The 21,854-nt window shown below is 48.7% G+C and overlaps 6 protein-coding genes across 6 annotated transcripts; 4 read left to right on the forward strand and 2 right to left on the reverse strand.

The window, feature by feature from the left end:
- Positions 1-789: 789 nt before the first annotated feature.
- On the forward strand, positions 790-3,409 carry EDB82DRAFT_131728 (uncharacterized protein). The gene is made up of 3 exons (XM_065607040.1): positions 790-1,637; positions 1,692-2,139; positions 2,189-3,409. The coding sequence occupies exons 1-3, from the start codon at positions 1,157-1,159 to the stop codon at positions 2,958-2,960; spliced, it is 1,701 nt and encodes a 566-aa protein (XP_065464546.1). The 5' UTR covers positions 790-1,156; the 3' UTR covers positions 2,961-3,409.
- Positions 3,224-6,374, reverse strand: EDB82DRAFT_131733 (uncharacterized protein). Its single transcript, XM_025733395.2, has 3 exons — positions 6,178-6,374; positions 3,863-6,027; positions 3,224-3,808 (listed from the first exon to the last, which is right to left on the reverse strand). Exons 2-3 carry the CDS (start codon positions 5,992-5,994, stop codon positions 3,685-3,687), a joined length of 2,256 nt encoding a protein of 751 aa, XP_025584305.1. The 5' UTR covers positions 5,995-6,027; positions 6,178-6,374; the 3' UTR covers positions 3,224-3,684.
- A 1,778-nt stretch (positions 6,375-8,152) lies between these two features.
- EDB82DRAFT_535286 (uncharacterized protein) lies at positions 8,153-12,111 on the forward strand. Its single transcript, XM_025733396.2, has 3 exons — positions 8,153-8,881; positions 8,941-9,140; positions 9,188-12,111. Exons 1-3 carry the CDS (start codon positions 8,382-8,384, stop codon positions 11,935-11,937), a joined length of 3,450 nt encoding a protein of 1,149 aa, XP_025584306.2. The 5' UTR covers positions 8,153-8,381; the 3' UTR covers positions 11,938-12,111.
- Position 12,112: 1 nt separating this feature from the next.
- EDB82DRAFT_495406 (uncharacterized protein) lies at positions 12,113-14,233 on the reverse strand. Its single transcript, XM_025733397.2, has 3 exons — positions 13,681-14,233; positions 12,502-13,622; positions 12,113-12,448 (listed from the first exon to the last, which is right to left on the reverse strand). Exons 1-3 carry the CDS (start codon positions 13,984-13,986, stop codon positions 12,346-12,348), a joined length of 1,530 nt encoding a protein of 509 aa, XP_025584307.2. The 5' UTR covers positions 13,987-14,233; the 3' UTR covers positions 12,113-12,345.
- EDB82DRAFT_495408 (uncharacterized protein) lies at positions 14,234-15,202 on the forward strand. Its single transcript, XM_065608510.1, has one exon. The coding sequence runs from the start codon at positions 14,612-14,614 to the stop codon at positions 14,921-14,923; it is 312 nt and encodes a 103-aa protein (XP_065464547.1). The 5' UTR covers positions 14,234-14,611; the 3' UTR covers positions 14,924-15,202.
- Positions 15,203-16,176: 974 nt separating this feature from the next.
- EDB82DRAFT_544814 (uncharacterized protein) lies at positions 16,177-18,145 on the forward strand (the record flags this gene model as incomplete). Its single annotated transcript, XM_025733400.1, has 2 exons — positions 16,177-17,981; positions 18,046-18,145. 2 exons carry the CDS (start codon positions 16,177-16,179, stop codon positions 18,143-18,145), a joined length of 1,905 nt encoding a protein of 634 aa, XP_025584309.1.
- Between the last annotated feature and the right edge of the window lie 3,709 nt (positions 18,146-21,854).

Raw genomic sequence — 21,854 nt, forward strand, 5'->3', positions numbered from 1 at the left:
ACGGTTCTCACTCAAAGTGGACTAACGCGGGGGTTCAGTTCTGTACGGTTTCGATTGGATGTTATGCGTTGTCCAGAGCAAGGGTATGCCCAACCTCGTCGATTTTGGGGCCTTTGGAGGGGAACCTAGTTGACCTTGACCTGATTGAGAGCGAGGGGTAGGTAGGTGAAGGTGAAGGAGAAGGTAAGGGACCATCTCAGTGTCTACCTGCCGGTACCTGGCAAGTGATGTGCATTCTTATGTACCTTATCTTAGTCAAATAACCGAATCAATACTTCCAGGTTGTGTGTTTCATATGGTTCGCCTTCTTTTCTTCCATTCTTATTTCCTATTCTTTCCCATTTCATCCTTTCCCTCTTTCATTCCTTGGTACCTAAACCAACTGGTGGTCAGAGTGCGACCTCCATTATTAGGTTCCTAGGTGTCTTCCACACATCATCCTTGCATAGTACAGCTGTTGCTGTGCTGTACCTGCGCACTTTGGCACTTACCTGCTCGGGCCTTTCAATAGTTGGGACATTCATAACACTCTATTACCCTCTTTCTACCACCTACCTATTATCGTCAATAAACTTTACTTGAAACCGTTCTTACCGCAATAACATAACCTTACTCAACGTCCGTCAAAGACAAGCCAGAACCAAAAATCGCTCTTGTGACTCAGTCAACCCATAAGTCGTCTCTATGAATTCCTTCTTCACGGTAAACAACAACGTCTCGCTTATCAGCATTACAATTGCGCCGAGCACTTATCTCATCACTGTTGTTCTCCTACTTGTCTTTGCAATCATCTACCTACCTCGTCTTATCGCCTGCCGATTCCCCAGCCTCGGCATACCATTGCCATCTCTGGCGTCAATATTAAGGCCAATATTTGGAGATCCAGCAGATCATCGCCCACCAGCCAGATTTGAAAAGCCCCTCCCACCACCACCCTTCGCAGCATCTGCGCTTGTATTCGAGGATCAGCAACAATTGGTCGTCTCCGGACAGGATATCGTCCTTGCGCAACGTCGTCATTACCTTCAACAGCAATTGGCGCAAGAGCAACACCTACTGCTTGAACAGCAGAAGCAACTTCAATTCCAAGAAATAGAGCGCCGTATTCGTCGAGACTCTCGCCATACCTCATCACCTTCAAAACATAGCCGTGATCATGGATCCTCACGACATGCTGGACGCGTCCCTACAGGACTTCGATCTCCCACCAAGTCCATCGCTGCCCCACCACTCAGCCCACCGCAGCGAAGCAGCAATGACAGAAGGGGATCTCGAGGACTCGGAGACCGCGTCCGCGGGTGGGTACTCCCCTCCAGCCTGGAGAAGACTCGGAAACGGAAACCGGAGTAGTGGCTTCTGGAGAGGTCCTGAAGATCTTCCATCCAATTATCCATCCCATTTCCCATCCCGGGGCATGAGCACGTTAATGGAGAGCACACCCGAGTTGGATGATAGTGAGGACGATGGGGTTTTAGAAAGGGCAATTCGCACAAGGTTACCCAAGGGAAGTCAGAGTCCGGAAAAGAGGAGGAGCGCCAGTCCTGGGACGTTCGACGACACCACAATACAGTTTCAACTTCAAGAAAGGGCAACTCCTATAAAAGACCTAAGCTTACACGGACCACCAGCCGACAATTGTAAGTGATGAGAGTGTGACATGATTTGCTCAATCTGTATCTAACACAGGTCAGATATCCGCTTCGCTGTTCGGGCCGAAGTTCAACAACGCACTGAGCCTATCGAGACAGCTATCAACTTTATACGTGACCATTTCAAGGCCGTGACTCGGACGTGGTCAACAACACTAAGCACCATTGTTGTTGGCTTCTTCGCCGTCTCCCTCTTCAAATCACTTTTACAGCCCGCTGCTCCGCGTCCCGTAGGCGACCTTGTAAAGGTCGCGGGACTCGCTCGCTCATTTGAGCCCCTCATTTATTACTCTGAGCATGCTGTCTCTCAAGTGCATGACCTTCAGGCCACGAGTGTGGCTGTTTGGGATCTTGGCGAAAGCGTGCGTAGCAGCGACATGCGAGATGCAACTAGCATCGTGGCAGATCTAGACGCCCTTAGTGAAACCATGAAAACACTGGCTCTGGAGATGACCAAGTTCTTTGCCAGAGTGGACGGTGATATTGATGGGTAAGTCGTCACCCAGATAGATTCGTACATATCTCTAACGTTCTCACAGTATTCTCAATGTTATGGACTGGGCAAAAATGCATCTAAATCGGCTCAACTCATCTCCCTCGCCATCGACCATATCGTCAGCCTATGACAATATCCACAACCTCCTTTCTCAAGCCCACATCCTCGAAGATGCTACTGGCTCGCCTACGACTCTTGGCCGTTTGACCAGCCACGTCTTCGGTCTATCGAATCCACAAAGGGAACAGCGCATGGTGCAGCTCCTGTTTACTGAATTCCTCACCGTCCTTGAAGATTCCATTCAAGCAGAGCTACAACATAGCGTCACTCTATTTGCCCTCTTCGAAGCCGTTGATCATCACTTCCTCAACCTCGCTCGTACGGTTGTCCGCGAATCATCTGCACAGGAGGAACTTCACGCCGATATGCTCTCCAGCCTTTGGACACGACTCCTTGGTACAAGAGCTGCCGAACTACGCAAATTTGAGCAGAACCGTTTGTTATTACGTGATGTGCGTGAAAAGACGGTGCGCAACAAGGGTATTCTCGTTGATCACAACGGCAAACTCTTGACCTTGAAGGCGTCCCTCGAGACACTCCGCAGTAAACTTGTCTCGCCTCTCGTCCGCGGCGTCAACTCCACAACACTTACCCTTGAGGACCAGATCCAGGGTCTAAGCGACGTTAGTCATTACCTCGGCGATGTGAGGAAGCAACAGAAAGGCAAGGTTATGGAAACACTATTCGGCACTGTTCCGAGTAAGAAATATACAATTGCAGAAAGAGCCGATACTGTTGTCGTGAATCCCCTTTGAGATTTTGCTCAAGCGAAGAAAACATTCCACTTTGTTGGGTATCATCAGCCGGCATAGAATCATGACTGTTTTTTGCATTTCTTTTGTTTTAGGATATGGTTTTGTTTTTTCTGTACTAAGCAGGTGTTTGGTCACCGGCGTTCACTACGGCTGCACCAGCTTGCATTGATGTATGTACATCACGAATTACTCTTGGTTTTAGTTTAGAAATACCACACGAATACACTTCACACTAGATGAATTCTTGTTCGTTACCATTGCAACATTTCACAGATAGATAATGGACGAGTGAATACTTTAACATATCTTTCATTAAAAACCCTAACCGCATAAAACCTCTGCGTTGATCGTGCCTGCAAACGAGGACCATTGGTAGGGGGGTATAGGCCAACAGCCAGAGTGTCAGAAAACCGTCAACGCCGTCCTGGTGGGTTCTCTCGAAAGCGCCAACGCCGTTGCTGTGAGCAAGCGAAGGTTCGCAACAAGAGCCAGCCACCTTAATGTCCCCAAACTTTTGAATCTCCCTTCCTGAGAAGAAATAGCAACCAAGTCTATCTGTACATAATGCGCTCCCTCAGATGGGTAACACAAGGTCGTAAAGCATGTTTCGTTGCTGATTGTTCCGTAAATTGCCTTGTAAAGGCGTCGTCATTCCAGTTGAGGGGGTTGCCCAGTCAGATAACCATAATAGAAAAAAGGAAATGATAGTCGAGTCGGAGTAGGCTTAAGCCTTGGTCTCCTCCTCCTTCTTGGCCTCACCACTCTCGGGGCCCTGAGCCTTGACGTACTCGTCGTAGACAGCAAGGGCCTCGTCGACCTTGGCCTTGAGAGCGGAGTCGTCCTCAATACTATAACACATGTTAGTTGCTGATTGTAAAATGATTCAAAGCGGGGAAACTTACAGGTTGACAAGCTCGGTGTTGTCCATCTCCAGAAGCATACCGGTGATCTTGCCGGCAAGGTCGGAGTTGATGGCCTGGATCTTGGGGAAGATCAGTTCACCCAGAATCTGCTTCTGTTGGGGAGGAGGGGCGGCAGCAAGCTGTTGCTGGAGGACGGAGGCTCCGGCAGGTTCGGCACCACGGCCGCCTTGAGGCCCGTTGCCGTTGCGGCCAGGACCACCTCGGCCACCCTGGCGGTTGTTGTTAGGGGGGAAGCCGGGCATGTTACCAGCCATGGGAGGCATGCCAGGCATACCCTGAGGACCACCACGGCCGCCTTGAGGAGCGCCACGGCCACCGAGAGCAGCCTGCTGCTGAGCCATAGCAGCCATGAACTGAGGAGTGCCGGGCTGGCCGTATCCAGGAGGGAACTGGCCGGGCATACCGTACATGTTGGGGGGCATCTGCTGGGGAACACCACCGCGTCCACCCTGCTGAGGGTAGGGGAATTGTCCGGGACGACCCTGAGGCATTCCCATGGCACCCTGAGGGAAAGGAACACCACGGCCACCCTGGGGCATGAAACCGGGCTGCTGACCAGGAGCGAAGTAGACAGGGGGCTGCATGTACTGTTGAGGCATACCGGCGGCGGCGGCGGCCTGCTGCATACGGAGCTGGTTGCGAGCCTGGATACTAGCCTCAAGCTGGCTCTTGCGGACATCCTTACGCTGGGCCAGAGCGACGTACAGAGGCTTGCCGTTGAACATGCGCTGGTTCATCTCGGCGACAGCCTTGGTAGCATCATCGGGGTTGCCGAAGCAGACGAAACCGAAGCCCTTGCTCTTACCGAGCTTCTTGTCAGACTTCTTCTCAGCCTTCTTGTCCTCCTCACCCTCCTTGGTCTCATCCTTGGACTCTTCCTTGGACTCCTCCTTAACCTCCTCCTTGGCCTCTTCCTTAGCCTCCTCTTGGTTCTCCTTGTCGCTCTCGTCCTTCTTATCCTCGTCACCCTCAGTGGGTGTCTCACGCATCACCTTGGCGGATGTGATGGAACCAAAGTCCTTGAACATCTCACGGAGCTTATCATCGTCGACATCGTCGTCAAGGTTCTTGATGTACAGGTTAACACCCTGGTACTTGTTGGCCTTCTCCAGGCGAGCAGCTTCATAAGACTTGCGGAGCTCCTCCTCGCGCTCGTGCTTCTTCTGGGCTCGGCCAACATAGAGGTCCTGACCGTGGAAGTCATTGTTGTTGAGCTCATCAACAGCCTTGGAGGCACTCTCGTGGGTGGTGAAGTTGACGAAACCGAAACCACGGCTCTTACCCTCCTGGTCACGAGCCAGAGAGGAAGAGGTGACATCACCGTACTTCTCAAAGAGCTGGCGGAAATCATCCTCGGTAACGTCGGGAGCAATGTTCTTGACGTAGACGTTGGTAAAGTTGGCCTTCATCTCCTCGAACTTGCTCTGGCGGTCCTTCTTGGGAATGTGGTGACCGACGTATACCTTCTTCTCGTTGAGAAGCATACCGTTAACGTGCTTGATGGCTTGAGAGGCAGCCTCATCGGTCTCGTAGTGCACGAAACCATAGCCCTTGGAGGCACCAGTCTCGTCCTGGGCGACCTTGCAGCTCAGGATGTTACCGAAAGCAGCAAAGGTGTCGTGGAGAGCCTTGTTGTCGATGGCGACATCGAGGTTCTTGATGAAAACGTTGCCCTGGCCAGTCTTGCGAAGAGCGGGATCACGCTGGGACCACATGATACGGCAGGGACGGCCCTTGATGATGGTGTAGTTGAGCTCCTCGAGAGCCTTCTCGCCATCAGTAGTGGCGTTGTAGTTAACGTAGGCATAGCCGAGAGAACGACGGGTGACGGCATCACGACAGACACGGATAGAAGCAACAGCACCAATCTGGGAGAAAAGCTCGAAGAGCATAGCCTCGGTGACAGAGGGGTCAAGCTCGCCAACGTAGAGAGAAGCCGAGTTCTGGGGGTGAGGAGCAGCGGTGGTGGGGGTAGGAGCGGCAGCATCGTCAGTGGCAGCAGCGACACCAGTGTCGACGGCAGGGGCCTTGGCCTCACCTCCGTTGAGAGAGGTGTTGTTGAGGTCGTTGGCGAGCTGGTCAACAGCGCCGGGAGCAGCGTTGGCGGCCATTGTGAATATCGGTTTCTAGGTTTGTGTAAGAACCTGCAAAGAAGAGTTGTATCAGTAAACGGATCAAGAGGAAGTGCTTGTATATAAAGTAAAGAATAAAAGTGGGATTTTAGAGAAAAATTGAGACGAGAGAAAAAAGTTGGATAACATGAGGGGAGAGGCAAGAGGGTCGATCAAGCATACCTTTTTATGAAGCCGACAGCAGATCAAAGTTCGCGTGGTACTGGACCTTGAGCGAACAAAGAGAAGGAAGCAACGAACAAAGCGAAGCTACCAGGAGGATTTCAAAAGTCTTCGAGTATGGGAGGACTCAAAGACGATAATGAAAGAATTCGTGAGAGGAAGAAAAGTCACTCGGGCGGTGTCGCGAGAGAGACAAAGAGGAAAGGATGGGAGGGTCGTGAGATGAGGGGGTGGTGGGTTGTGTATTTTGGGGTTTTTTCAAGTTTTTTTTGTGTTTTTCTTTCCGAGTGGAAATGAAGTGAGCAGAAACAGAGAACTAGTACGAATACTGTTCCTCCGGACTGGCTCGACTTTATGGTTTTTTGGGTTGTTTGATAAGGTTGGTTTTGCGGTTGGGGAGGGAAGAAAGAGAAATTCACTACCTGTGATGGAAATTATTTTTTTTTTGCTTGGCCGCACTTCCTGGCAGAACCTAACAATGGGGAGGCTAATAAAGGTACGTACTAAAGTTTGGTATGGTCATGGTCATGGTGGAGGGGGAAGGATTGGTGGAGTGAACCTGCCACTTACTTGCCTTGGTACCTTCCGTCACTGTCGGTCGCACTCTGAACCAAAACTCGAGTAAGTGGGGTACTTGCCAGCTGGCTGTGATAAGCAAGCGGGTAGTGCAAATGTCCTTCACTAACAGATTTATGCTTGTGAACCACGTTTTGCTGCTAAGATGCGGGGGCACGTGCCCTATCCAGACCATCTCGGCAGTGGCTAAGGTACTTTGCGGCGGCGCCGTGTAAAAGATGGCAAACGTTGAAATTTTTGTCAATCTTTCTGAAAGAAGCTAGCAAATCCTACATAGAACACTAGTCTAGCTGATGGTTGTTCTAGAGGAAACTGGACAAACCGTGCGAGAAAACTGTTTATTTTTTGCCTTGTATGAATGGATTTGTAAAACGAGACTATGACGATTTTTCCTATATTGTGTCTCATATTCTACAATGGTACAGAGCAAAAACATCATCCGTCATGCTTTGACTAGGATGGTCAAAAAAGCAATATCAAGCACTACAAACCCAGTCACCTTTAAAGTCAAAATGCAATGCCACCATAATGCTTGAACTATCCATCTACACCGCCAAAGATGAACATATGTACATTATGTTGCCGCGCATGAACGCAACAAGTGGCCTTTTGGTTTGAGATAACACCTTGTATGCCTGGCGTGGTGTCAACAAAGTCACATGAAACGCTTGCTACGTGGTACGAGACGACTTCATTGGGAAAACGGTTGATATGACTTACCCCCTAATCAAGTCATTTTGATGCTTACAAGTCACAGTGAGAAATAGCTTCTGACGTGTCCTAAGCATATAATGTCGGGTGGTTTTTTAACTCTAAACAGAAGCCGGAACCTTCTCAATATACTCAAAGTTATGGAGTGTAAAGTTGATCTGTCCACACAGAATACTCAATTTATCATCACAGTAAGGTTCCTTCCAAAGAGACTAAGTCTCCCAGCAAGTGGCTATTTTCAAATATTGCGACTAATTGTCTGGTAACGATATATCTATCGATTGAAGTACTGGCACTTGTAGACTACAGCCCAAAACACCTGAAAAGGGTAAAGAATGTAAGCCATGTTCGTATTCATAGGTGTTCTACTTTGGAAAGCCATAGATTTTAAGAGACTGCAATGGACAGCATACGTGTTGTTAATCCTCATCACAGGTTTCAGAGCCGTGTTTTTATATCAACTCACAACGCGCATTCACTAATAGAGAATTAAGAACATAAATATAGAAGCAATTCCGGAAATCCTCAGACTCCTGGCGCATTGTCGTATTTTGCAGTGATCTTCAACCCGCATTTGCGTGTTGCGCAAATGCCCGCTTCTGCTCAAGGCTCAAGCTGACCCGCTCTTATCTTATCATCATCCCAGCTCGACAGTGACGTTCACCTCTCCCTACATCCCCACCATTACATATATCTCCAAACTCCGAACGCGGCACCAACAAAATAGAATCTAGAACAGGCCCGTTCGTCGCTGACTGAGCTTCAGACTGAATCTTCTAGAAGCTGAAGAAGTCACACAACAATCTCGACAATACACGGTCTGCACCGTCATGACCTTATCACGCCATTAAATCCCCGCGTTATTGTTCGACTTTAATTCCAATCTCCCACCTCCGTCGCTCCCGCACACCGCAGCGATGTTCTCGACATTTACGGGCAACTCGCGGCGCCCTCGAAACGTCAACCTCAGTGGTTCTACCGGGAATCCTTTTGCCAACACCTCATGGTCACCGTCTGCCGTTTCGAACGCTACAAAAACCGTGTCGAATGCCCAAGCCGAGCGTGAAAAGCGACAAATTGAGCGAACGAAACTAAAGGCTGCTGGGAAGATACAACGAACATGGAGGGGCTATAAAACAAGAGAAGTATTAAGGGAATCTCAGAGGCATTCCTTTGATGCTCTATACAAGCCTGGATCCAGCCAAACACCATCCGAAAGGCTTCCTGAAGCATTTCCCTTGCTTCTGTCCTTCTTCGCCTTGCGACGAGATGACGACATTCAAAGAGCTATCTGTTATGCGCACGATACCGAGTCTGTAGATCTCCGTCAAATCGTACCGCCGAACGTTCACCCTTCACGAATAGGACAACTTATTCGATTGCTTCTATCTGCAGTAGACAAGTCGGTTTCAGCAAGGTACACAAAATACTGTTTGAGAAGTTTGTATCTGGCTATTGTCTAACTGGATTATACAGAAATCTTTCCGATGAGACACACCTCATTTTCAAGCTTGTTGTCCGCCTTGTGAAAAGTTATCCCAACTTGGGTCTCCTTGTGATCGACAGTTACTACAAGGTGGTTGGTAAAGTGTGTCAAGCTCGAAGTCTTGGTGGGCAATGGCGAAACATTGTGCTCCAAGCAATCACTAACCCCTTCGAGGTTGCTTCTTCAGAAGGTCAGTCTTAAATTCAGTGTTCTGGAATTCTGCTAACACTTATCTAGTGATTGCACAAGTGTATCATGCCTTTGCGTTCTCGTTCTTGATCACAGATAACATATGTTATTTCGAAGAGAACATTTCAGATGTGTCCCATACAATTCGCTTCTCTCATCTGGCGAGGGCGATAGTGGCCGGTTTATCACCAACCGAGAGCCCCCGATATTCCCAAGATGGTCAACTCTGGCAGCTTGCTCATTTCATTGATCTGGCTCGCTTCAGCACTGATTCTAGCCCCGACACAGGGATCTTAGAGACACTTTATACTCAACTCTCAACCCTCTCTTCTTCTATCAGCACTCGGCTGTCGGTTTCGATTAAGACAAATGAGGACGACGAGAATGATTCTGAAGAGCCACTCGCACCACCACTTGATCCATATGTTACTTCTCAATTAATGTCTCTAGTGAACAGCAAAGGCATCATACAGACCTTACACGACTTCTCCGTCAATCTTGCGAGATCTTCACGACAAGAGTACCAGAGCACAAGCTTTCTTGCAGGATACATCTTAACCCTACTTCGATGCTTTCCTTCGAAAGGTGACGATATCCGAATGCGCCTCTTCCTCGAAGAAATCCCTACATTAACGGGCGATGTCCCAACCATCAAGTTTCTCTGGCAAATGATGGTAAAGACAACTGTCTTTAACAAGTTGAGGACAGAGTCGGAGCAGCCTCTCGATGTCTTACGCAGATATCTTGGTGCTACGGCTAGAAATGCGGATTCTTCTGAAGAGGAGCAAGACTGGCGAATCATCCTTTTGTTCCTTGAACTATACATCTTCATCCTTCGTTTGAGCGATGACGAGGACTTCTTTTATGGCATTTACCCACCAGTCATACAGCAAGCCCCGTCCACTTCCCGCATTCGATCATGCAGTCTCTCACTGGAACATGTTGAGATGCTAACATGCTTTCTCAAGAACACTGCTTTTACTCTCCATTACAATACGCACGAACTTACCAAGTCACTTAATGATCTGGAGGCAGCTTCCCAACAACGCATGGATACTTATTTCAGTACTAGAGGACCATCCTCGACGAACCAAGGGCATGACGCACGATTACACCAAAGTCCGACAAGTTTGGATATTGACAGCTTGCGGAACATTGTGACATCAGCAATGAAAATGCTGTACGAGCGAGACTCACGGAAACAGTTCTTGCCTACAAATCACTGGCTCATGACATCAAAGCTTGATCAGGGAGACTTCATCGCCGCCGTTATTGCAGAAGAACAGCGGCAGATCGAGGAGGATTCGGATGATAGTGATGACGATATGGAAAACGAATATGCCAGTGTTCCAGGGTTCTATTCGACCATAGCTGGTCAGCGACTGTCACGACATGCAAGACTTGAGCGATTGAAGTCTCAGCAGGTACGAAGCCAAAAAGAGCGCCGTCTAGCAGAGATGGGGCCAAAGCTGGAGATATTGAAACACATGCCCTATGCTGTCCCCTTCGAAACCCGTGTCATGATCTTCCGCCAGTTCATCAATCTCGATCGATCTCAGAGAGAGGGCAACAGCCTGACGTCCTTTAGCAGTCCTTTCGCCAAACACCATGCGCAAATCTCGCGGAAGCAACTCTTTGAAGATGCATACAAGCAATTCTACGAGATAGGGGAGGGTCTCAAGGACCCGATTCAAATCACATTTGTCGATCAATTCGGTGCTCAAGAGGCTGGAATTGATGGCGGCGGTGTTACGAAGGAGTTCCTCATCAGCGTTACGACGGAAGCGTTTGGCTCTGACCATGGTAAGGGCATGTTTACATCAAACGAAAAGGGACTGCTCTTCCCTGATCCTATAGCGCTTGATGTTGTTCGTGAAAAACTCAAGATGAGCGGGTATTCGGAAACTGACAAGGAGTACCGAGATTGCATTGGAAATATACTCAAGCGCATGGAATTCCTTGGTAGAATTGTGGGCAAATGCATGTACGAAGGTATCCTCGTCGACCTGGCATTTGCTGGCTTCTTCCTCCTCAAATGGGCGTCAACGGGTCCCAACGACGAGAAGAACTACAAAGGCAGCGTCAACGATCTTCGCGACATGGATGAGGAGCTCTACAATGGAATGCTGCGACTCAAGAATTATTCGGGAGACGTTTCAGAACTAGGCATTGACTTTACGATTGCAGACCAGATCTCACCACCAGGCGACCCAGTCAAGACCGTTACCAAGAAGCTCATTGCCAATGGCGATCAAACCTACGTTACGAATGACAACCGACTACTGTACATCTCGTATGTTGCTCGCCATCGCTTAATCGTTCAGCCATCTCTACAGACCACGGCCTTTTTACACGGCCTGCGCTCCATCATCCGACCCAACTGGCTGTCCATGTTCAACCAGTCAGAGCTACAGCGTCTGGTGGGTGGTGACTCGTCTGAGATTGACATTGAAGATCTCCGTAAGCACACAATTTATTCGGGTTTATATGAGGTAGGTGATGATGGAGAAGAGCACGACACTATCAAGATATTCTGGAAGGTTATGCGCAGCTTCACAGATGCTCAGCGTCGGGATGTGCTCAAGTATGTCAGTTCTACACCGCGAGCGCCTTTGCTGGGTTTCTCGCAATTGAGGCCAAAGTTCAGCATTCGTGATGGAGGTTCAGATGAGGAGAGGCTTCCGAGCACGAGCACGTGTGTCAATCTGCTCAAGCTGCCGAAATACACTTCGGAGGCGACGCTTCGGGAGAAGTTGCTCTACGCCGTACAGTCGGGGGCAGGTTTCGATTTGAGTTGAGAATTCATGGATGACTTTGTTGTTTTTATGAAATATGGTATAGGGAGCAGGACTTTGCATGCATAGGCGTCGGACATGGCAGTTTGGAACACAGCATTGATGTTGTCGGCGTATAAGCCGTACACCGACATATGATAGGTTAGGCATATAGTAAACGTATCATGATAACCAAGCACTTTTTATTCAATATTTATTCTTGGTGGTGATTAGCATGTATACTGGGTAACAGAAATGTCGACCTCAAGGTTGTAGGATATAAAAATAAACAGCTTGGCAAGTCTGATCTAAAAATCATGAACTAACCTAATAATTTCGTCTCCTATGCTTCCAGCGGTCTTTTTATATTATTTTTTTCTGACGCCTTCAGGGCAACCAAGTTTCGCAGTACTCCAATATACTCGTATTCATTCAAACATTTCCGACGTCCTGGTAGCTCCTGGCTATCAACGTTGGTTTTCTTCTATACAAGTCCAGGATCATTTGTCCAAACAAGCCATTCGCCCATGAGAACCTAATTTATCATCAGCACCAATCTCACTCATAGTCTGAGTGAACACAACTTACCATGATCTTGTCCAGTGCTTCTCATTGAAGCTATTAACTGTCTCGTGTATGAGACCAAGTCCGCTCGTTGAGCTCATCAACTGACGAATACCATCCACAATCTCCTCGTCGTCATCGCTCGTCAGGAGCTGAACGATGAGCCCCATGGGCCACGCCATACCAGGGCCGAGATGCGGTCCACCTGTGGCGTTGAGGACTGGCCCTCGTGCGTAGTATGGGTTAGATGGACTGAGGACAAAGGCACGGGTGTTATCGTAGACGTGTTGCGAAGCTGGCTTGTAACCCATGTGCGGAATACTGAGCAAAGAAGGCAGATTCGCGTCGTCCATGAGACTGTGTGATCCAAATCCGTCAATCTCGTAGGCGTACATCTCTCCATATACGGGGTGCTGGATGATAGCATGCTGATTGATGCCATATTCAATACCGCTCGCCATTGCCTCCATTTTCTTGGCCAATTCCTCATCCAGAGGTCGCATTATCTTGGCGCATGAGGTGAGATACCTCGAAAACATCATGTTTGCGGGTATAAAGTACTGATAGATGCAGGCATCGTCAGATGGTCGGAAGAAGCTGCGCACAAGGCCAATGTGACCTTTCACAGGCGCTCCATGGCCATGGTTGGAGACTGTTTCTGAAGCACTGTCCGCATTTCGCAACCATGTGTATGCTGGCTTCTGCACCATGCCTTGCTCGTCATATGTTCCCTCCTGCATGCGCTCGGCGACTTTTAGGATCTTCCTAACGGCCTCGACCCAACCAAATTTTCCAAAGAATTCACCGTCTTCCGCTTCTTCGTAGTAGTCCCATGATAACTGGAGAAAGGCGGCGAGGGAGTCGAGCTCGTACTTGCACTCGAAGACGAATTCGGGGTCGTATTTCGGGCTCACGGTATCTCGAGGTTGAACGGATCGCTTTGTGCGAGGTAGCTTGGCTTCGGGCGGAGGGTGAAAGGCGTTGCAGAAAGGCGACTTTGTGAGGTATCGAGCTTGAAGGTTGATTGCGCCGCGGAAAAGAGAGGCGATATCGTCGGAGGACAGAACAGATTTATATGACTGCAACTGATTTGAGCTATCGCGGATCCATTGCGCATTTATGTCACCTGTGGTGATAAATGCTAACTGAAGTGTGTATGTCAGTCAATGGTACGATGTCAACTTCATGATGGTATCGCCAAACCTCTTCATCAGCGTTATCCGCCGAGACACCCCTCCACTTCACGGTTGTATCCAAAGTGTTAGGCCATGTATTCAAAAATAAACGATAAAGATCTGGATCACCAATAGCTTGATCCATTTCCTCGTAAATCACATGCTCAACCGCTGGTACCGAATATGTGCGACAGTCTTTGCTGGGGCGCTGAAGTGGGAACTCATAGCGCCCAGATGAGAGCGGTTCGTGCCGCTCGCGGGCGAATTGCTCGTAATTGGGACAGTTAGCAGATACAGCTGCTACGCCTAATAAGAATGAAACAAGACGGTACATTTTGGTTATGTTTCCGTCATTTGACGTTGTTCAGCGTGGAAGAAGAAACATGTTGGTCGGTTGTTTTGTATGGACTGAAACGAGCACCTCAGCTACCTGCCTCACTTTTAGGGGGAGAATTCAGGGTCTGGACTAGAGTGTTGGTGGAGATCAATGGTTAATCCTTGACCCCTGACTAGGACCAAGATGGGTTGAAGCTGGGGAAGTGGTGCAGATGAATGGATGGTTCCTAGATCGACTTCCAGGCTAAAATCCATGCTTAAGAGGACTGTATTTTTTCTATCATTTCATAGGTAATCTTTGTTACACTACAGGTGTAATTGAATAGTCTCATATATCTCGGGATGTATCTAGAGTGATTCACATACCCCATCATTTCCTTCTTCCTAATCAGACTCATGAAAAGATACCGTCACCACTACCGTGATGAGTTCGTGACAAAGTGCATCATTAGCTCTGTGATGCACAGTTTGTTTGCTTCTCTCTCGCCTGTAGTTGTATCTGTGTATCTAGAAACATAAATACAATGCTCGTTCAGCCTGGACAACAATGGTCTCGTCACCAGCTGAAACAAGAACCCGTGTAAAATCAGACATCTCACTTAGTCTTGTTTCATACAAACATCATGTATGCGTTCAGTGATTTTCTCCCTCCCAACTATCTCATAAGAGAAGATTGCCTCAGGCTAGTAAGTGATAACTACGGTCTGTTCTTCGAGGTTATGTCTTTCATAGAGGTGAAACCAATACCTACAGCCATCTTGACCGATCCGCAGGGTACTGTTGTCCTTTGGACCCAGAACACTTTCCCATGGACGGAATGGGTTGATATGGCTCACTTTGGTGTTCGTCGCACACTGACTGAGCTGGCGGATAGCGGTGCGTTCTGTGACGACTACCAAATGATTAGATATTGGTTCATGAGACCATTGGTGTAAGTTGGTAAATCAAGTAGGACAGGTTGCCGGTGGCCTGGAGAAGGATCCGGTGTCTATATTGATAGTCAATGCTCCTTCAGATATGGTCTATTATTTAGTGTGACCATTGATCAGTACTTTCTTTTAGGTTGCAGCGATCTGCCTTTTTAGGATTTGGCGTTTGTAAAATGGACGTAGAATAATAACACAACTTTCTCGTCACTCAGACATTGTGCAAAGGAAATAATGTCACTTATAACATTAGAAAATACCAACTCATTTAATAGCATTTGAACTACGTAGTTACGAGTTATTACGCCGTCTAGTTGACAAAACTATTCTTCATGTATAGGGTAATCAATGTGTGAAGAATCATCAGTGATGCACAGCGAAATAAGCCACTATACCGAAGGAATCCGCTTATACCCCAAGGCCCGATACCGCGGCAAAAGAGTACATTAAGCCGAATCAAAGCATCGGGAACAAGCATCAAGATACCGGACGCTTGGGGCATTGAATTGACGTAATTGATCATGGACCCTTGCAAGATAGACATTTATGAGAGTCAATCAATAGCCATAATCAATTGAGTCCAGTAAGTCACTGTGACGATGATGTTGAACATATCGATTCGATAAATATAACAAAATCACCCTGCAGAATAGAAAGCGCATGTGACCTATGATGACATTAGTCTGGACTTGCACATGCTGACATCGGCCACGGCTACCCCAGGTTATCTGAGAACCAAATGCGATGCTGATCAGCCGAGTTTAAGACATTGTGACTATGGATTGTGGCCTCGGTTATATAGAGCCGATTGCCGGTGACAGCCTCGAGTTGTTCTAGAGAAGCTGGATGATTTACGAGCAGATACGCTGTAACAAAGCATGATATTCCTAGTATATAAAATTAATGATCTCAATCTATAGCTGGAATTTTAATTGAAAGGACCTAGGTATAGACCCGAGGATAATATGAAAGTGAAGCCGGAGAACGAAGCCCCAGGATCTATAACGACACCCACTAAAGAACCAATAAGTGACGAGATAATTGTCAAAAAAACGGCATTGCACACCCCCACTACCTTGCCAGACTAACTAGACCATCGCACCAGGAAAGAAAGAAAGTCATCGGCGGAAAGTTGCTTTAGTTGCCGCTGGCCCCAGGACATTTCTCTCCTACCTTGAGCTCTCTTTTTTCTCTCTCTTACTTCTTTCTTCTAGCCATATCCTTTCTGGTGGCTGAACAACTCAATTAATCCTCTCGTCATCATGCCCGCCCCACGACCAGTTTCGCGATGTGTCCAGCGCAGCTCGCAAGTGCTTTCTCGAACTCAGTTGCGTCCCGCCAGATCAACCTTCTCCCCCGCCACAATCACTGCCAGATCCTCTCTCCCAAGGAGGACGAGTACGGCACTATGGTCAGCTGCAAAAGTGCCATTGGCCTGTCGCGCCTTCAGCACCACTTCGAGACTTCGAGACGACGACACAGATTTTGACCCCGCCACCGTCGAACGCGAGTCTGATGAGGTTGATGTCTGCATTGTAGGAGGCGGTCCTGCTGGTCTCAGTGCTGCTATTCGTCTTAAGCAGCTCGCCAATGAGGCTGGTAACGAAGACTTCCGTGTGCTTGTCCTGGAAAAGGCTGGCGATCTCGGTGCTCATATCCTCTCTGGAGCTGTTATCCAGCCTAGTGCCATCAATGAATTGTTCCCCGACTGGCTCGACGAGAACAACCCCAACCGATTCGAACACGCCACTCCCGCCGGCACCGATCGTATGCGATTACTTACTAAGAACTCTGCTATTCCTATTCCCGCGCCTCCTCAGATGGCCAACCACGGAAACTATATTGTTAGCTTGAACCAATTCGTCAAGTGGCTCGGCGAGCGTGCTGAAGAGATCGGTGTTGAGGTTTACCCTGGATTTGCTGCTTCCGAGGTTGTTTACAATGCAGATGGCTCTGTCAAGGGTGTCGCCACCAACGATCTTGGTGTTGGTCGTGATGGCAAGCCCAAGGAAACATTCGAGCGAGGCATGGAGTTCCACGCACGAGTCACCATGTTTGGCGAGGGTTGCCACGGAAGTTTGAGTAAGCAGGTTATCAACAAGTTCGATTTGCGAAGGGATAGCCAGCACCAGACTTACGGTCTTGGTGTTAAGGAGGTTTGGGAGATTGACCCTGCCAAGTTTGAAAAGGGTCTGGTTGTGCACTCAGTGGGTTATCCATTGCCCAAGGACGTGTACGGCGGTTCGTTCATGTACCACTTTGGTGAAAACCTTGTTCAGATCGGTCTCGTTACCTCTCTTGACTACTCAAACCCTTGGATGTCGCCATACCAAGAGTTCCAGAAGCTCAAGAAACACCCTCTTTTCCGCGATGTTCTTGAGGGCGGGAAGTGCATCTCATACGGTGCCCGTGCTCTAATCGAGGGTGGTTTCCAGTCCATCCCCAAGGTGGCTTTCCCTGGTGGTGCGCTCATTGGTGACTCTGCTGGTTTCGTCAATGTTCCCAAGGTCAAGGGCACACACAATGCCATGAAGTCAGGTATGCTGGCCGCCGAGGCAGCATGGACTGCTCTTAGCGAGAAGACCGACGAAGGTACAGTATTCCTATACGACTACGAGAACAAGCTTCGGGACTCTTCCATCTGGAAGGAGCTTCACGAGGTCCGAAACATGCGACCATCTTTCCATACCCCGCTCGGCCTTTATGGCGGTCTCATGTACTCCGGTCTTGAAGCCTATGTCTTCAAGGGCCGAGTTCCTTGGACACTTAAGCACAAGACCCCTGACCACGAGGCTATTCTTCCCGCCGACAAGGTTCCCAAGATCGAGTATGAGAAGCCTGACGGCAAGCTCACCTTTGATATATTGACAAGCGTCTCCCGTACTGGAACCAACCATGAGGAGGACCAACCCGTTCACCTTCAAGTTAAGGATTGGGATGCCCACACTGAGTCAACATACCCTCCCTACAAGGGTATGGAGAACCGCTTCTGCCCAGCTGGTGTTTACGAGTATGTTGAGGATGAGTCAAAGCCCCATGGCGTTCGATTCCAAATCAACGCACAAAAGTAAGTCCATTTAGACTCATACTTCGATTTCGAGTTGAAAGTTTGATAACTAACACTGCGATAGCTGTATTCACTGCAAGACATGTGATATCAAGGCGCCTCACCAAGACATCAACTGGCAAGTGCCACAGGGAGGCGAGGGCCCCAAGTACTACATGACCTAAGAAAAGCAAACACATGTTCTATCAAGAACTCTCTTTTTTATTGTTTATTATGTATGATACCTGATTTATATACCTGGATGCATACTCGGCGTGTTGGGGAAAGCATATTTGGCGAAAGGCCACATGCAAAAGATGGAAAGGATTTGTCATTGGGAGCACATTGGAGTAGAGGTCAAGCTGCCAACAAATATTACATTGATATCACACGTCTTAGACCTTCCAGCTCGGAAGCCAACCAAAAATGTGATAGGCAACGGAGATTTACCTCTTTTAGCCGGCAGCACGCGTAACACCGACTCTTGAGCCGCATGAACGTGATGAGTCTTGGCCTTCCTTATCAGTAGGCAAGCCAACGGTCAAGCCAAAATCTAGAACCTCCGATCTGTGGAGAGCACTTGGTCTTTGCGGTTTCCGCGGGTATGAAATAGGTTGATAACAAACTTATCTGGCTCACTCAACAATACTGCAGACATAGTTTGGCTTAAACATCGAGTCAAAGGCGAACCTAGGTGATCAGAAAGGTAAAGACGAAAGATTAATGATGTTGATATAGCAACCAGAAAGTAAATACTTAAAATACTCTCGGGCACAAATTTATTTCCTTTTACATATAAAGATGAAAAGCATAATCCTCAATAAAAGGCCATTCATGAGTCAAGTATTGCAACAGAGTCAGTGACAATACAGCCAGATTGCCATGAGGCTTGCAACACATGATAGATCCTAGTAGAAGCCTAGAGAATCACAAATGAGGCTGGCAGGTTGGTTAGGACCTTTTGAATAGAATGCTTTTGAGCACAGCAAAAGTGGAGTCAGCATCCAGGCCAAGTCTTGAACCAGATTAGGAGAGCGTTGCGAAACAAGGAAATTGTTAGTGAGGTACTTCTCGAAGCAGCCCCCAGCTCTTGGGCGCCTGCTCGTAAAAGGTAACAGTACTCGGCGATCCTTGACAATCAAAATTTTCGTGTCACCATTTGAATTCAAATTGCCCGCAGCATCCTAGAACGTGTCCTTAATGCAGACTGGGGTTTTCACGAACCATAAACTCAACGTTCATAGTCCTGGAAATTTGAGTCCACAAACAGTCGTCACCATATAAAAGTTTGAATATCAAACCAAGAATTCAAACAGAAAGCTACGCATGATGATGGGGAATGAATCAAGATCAACATCTGAACCATCATGACGACTGCAAATTTTAAGGCACCTGCCAGAAGGTCCATGTACTGAGTACATGATGTAAAAAGCCAGCTAGTTGACGCACAGAGCCAGCCTCCCTAGCACTGCGAGGGGAGCAGATTGGGGTGTGGACTGATTCATGGTTGGCCAGAGTGGAATGACTCACTAAGTCAGCGGGCGGCTGGGGCTACAAAGAGAAAGGGCACACCAAGGACGAGAAAAATGGAAAAACCCACAGCTTACCTTACCTGCTGGTTGCCGCCGTCTGGGCGAAAAATCTGCTTTGCGGTGTGTCCGGAAACCAGGCTTTGTGCGTCTGTAGAGCAAATTGGATTATGCCGATAGTGGTTTTCTGCAGAAGCTTCTGATCATGGCATAATGTTTCTGAAAAAGATGAGACGCTTGCGAGACAACCATCGCTATCAGCAACATCAGCAACATTCGACCACACAGGCCTCTGAGGCTGCTAGGGTGACGACGCGTCGCGATGGAGGGCGCGTGGGCTGAGGAAATTATCAGTGAAGGGGGCAGAGCGTGTTTCAGGGTCCCGTCATGTCGTTGGTGGTTGGCAAGAGTTGGTGGTTAGGTTGGGATAAGAGTCCCACGGGGGCGAGAAGAGGGTTTGACAGGGCCGAGCATGGCTGGAACTTGAAGGTAGTGGGTGTCCGCTCCGACACTGACGGGGGTACGTGGTTGTGATTGGATCAACGGGTGTGATCTTGGTTGCGCTAGCGAACGAGTGCAATCAGACTGAAGGTGAGGAGTCGCATCTGAAATGAGTGAGTGAAAAAGCCGAAAGGTAACCAACCACGCCGCGTCGGACTAGCCCCCCCCCCGGTCCATAATTTCAACCCGTATCCGAGGTCCACAGGCATCTGAGGGCTCCATGGATAGGCGCTGTGACGCTTTTATCGCCTCCGGATTGCGTGCTGCTGTCGTCGCAAATTCCGGCTTGAGTCAAGCCAGTCCAGGTCAAGTCAGGCTCTGCTCGACGCTGGGCCTCGGTGCCCGCCTTTCCCACCTAAAGTGGTCGTTCCCGTCAGTGTTGGGCTTCGTTTTCGTCCGTGGTGATTCGCTCGGTGCTGGTTCTTGCCGGTCGCTTTTACTGTTCTGATGGGTTTTTATCTGATCTCGGCCGTGCAGTTGTCCTCATGTGGTGCGTTGTCGCTTGCCAAATCGATCATCATGCTCGAATGTCGGTGGCTGCTTCTTCAACCTGCAGATTGATGTGAGGTTTGTGGGTTGTTTGAGAGGAAGAGGAGGTGAGAGGCAAGGTGAGGTGACGGAGGGACAGAAAAGAAAGTCCAGGGGGAAGATGACGACAGGAAAAGAAACGAGAGGAGGCAGGCAGGTGGGCTGACCGCGCCAGACATCCTCGGTCGCGCTAGGGGCTACAGGAGGCATGCGTCCTCTGATTAATCAGGACAGAAACAAAAAAAAAAAACAAGACAAGACAAAGAAAGAACTGGTAAGCATGATCCAATACTTTCTCTGTACTCTTTTCTACTTTTCTTTCTTTTCCTGTTTACATCGACAGTCAGGTTTCTGGTGACGGACACATGCCGAATGGGCTATCACGCTTGGGCACGAACGATTCCTTCCTCATGATCTTGTTTCTCAGTGAGAACAGGACATTACAGGCTGAGAGTGAGCCGCGGCCAATGTCGGGCAGCAGGGCACATTGCCTACCTACTTGTTTGTAGTGGCGATCTGGAAGAGATTTGTTTTCCCCCCCCCAGTGCAGGGCTACTCAGTGCGTTGCAGGTGCTAGACCATACACTGAAGAAGGTAACCCAAATCCGAGGTTCGTGTGGAAAAGTCACTTGTACATAGACTTTGAGTATGTTATAGCGATACTTCAGGGGTTTAAGCCTTGGACTGGGGTGCGTGTGTGGGAAAAAAGGAGATAAAGCCAGCGTCGCAAGAGTGTTTGATTGGACCGACAGAGTTTAGTGCACAAACTAGCGCACGCCAAGCCTGCCAGCGTCGCCGCCACAGGTTGTGTTGTTGCCTGGGGTGTCCTGCCTGAGCAGCCTTTGCCCAAAATTATAAGTAGCCAGCCCTCCCCTCGCCCGCCTGTTTCGAAAGACCTGCGTGGAAGTTCCGATTGACGGCCCTACGTACCAACCACTTACGTCCGGCCACTCTTTTTATTCTTGCTCCCCCCACGACGTCACACCCCACATCACACCTCCATTACCTAACCAACCTTCCTCATCTTGACAATATTCACAACCTCACATCTCTTTGGGATAAAAGGTTATTGTCACTTCTCTTTGTCTCCACGTCACGATCTTGCTCTACTGCAAACGTGATCCCACTCTCTAGCACAGCAAGAAAAGAACTTGGTGCAGACACCCTAATCAACCAGGTCACAAGAAAGAACTGAAACACGTTCCTTTCCCTCTTCGCTCCTCGCGCGCAATCGATATCAACGACGACCGGAACGAAGCGATCCCCGCCGACAGCCGTCATCGTCACATCAGATTCGTTGCGCTGTTGTAGACAACAATAAAAGAAAAGAAAGAAA

Source organism: Fusarium venenatum, assembly GCF_020744135.1.
Source record: "Fusarium venenatum strain MPI-CAGE-CH-0201 chromosome Unknown EDB82scaffold_2, whole genome shotgun sequence".
NCBI lineage: Eukaryota > Fungi > Ascomycota > Sordariomycetes > Hypocreales > Nectriaceae > Fusarium > Fusarium venenatum.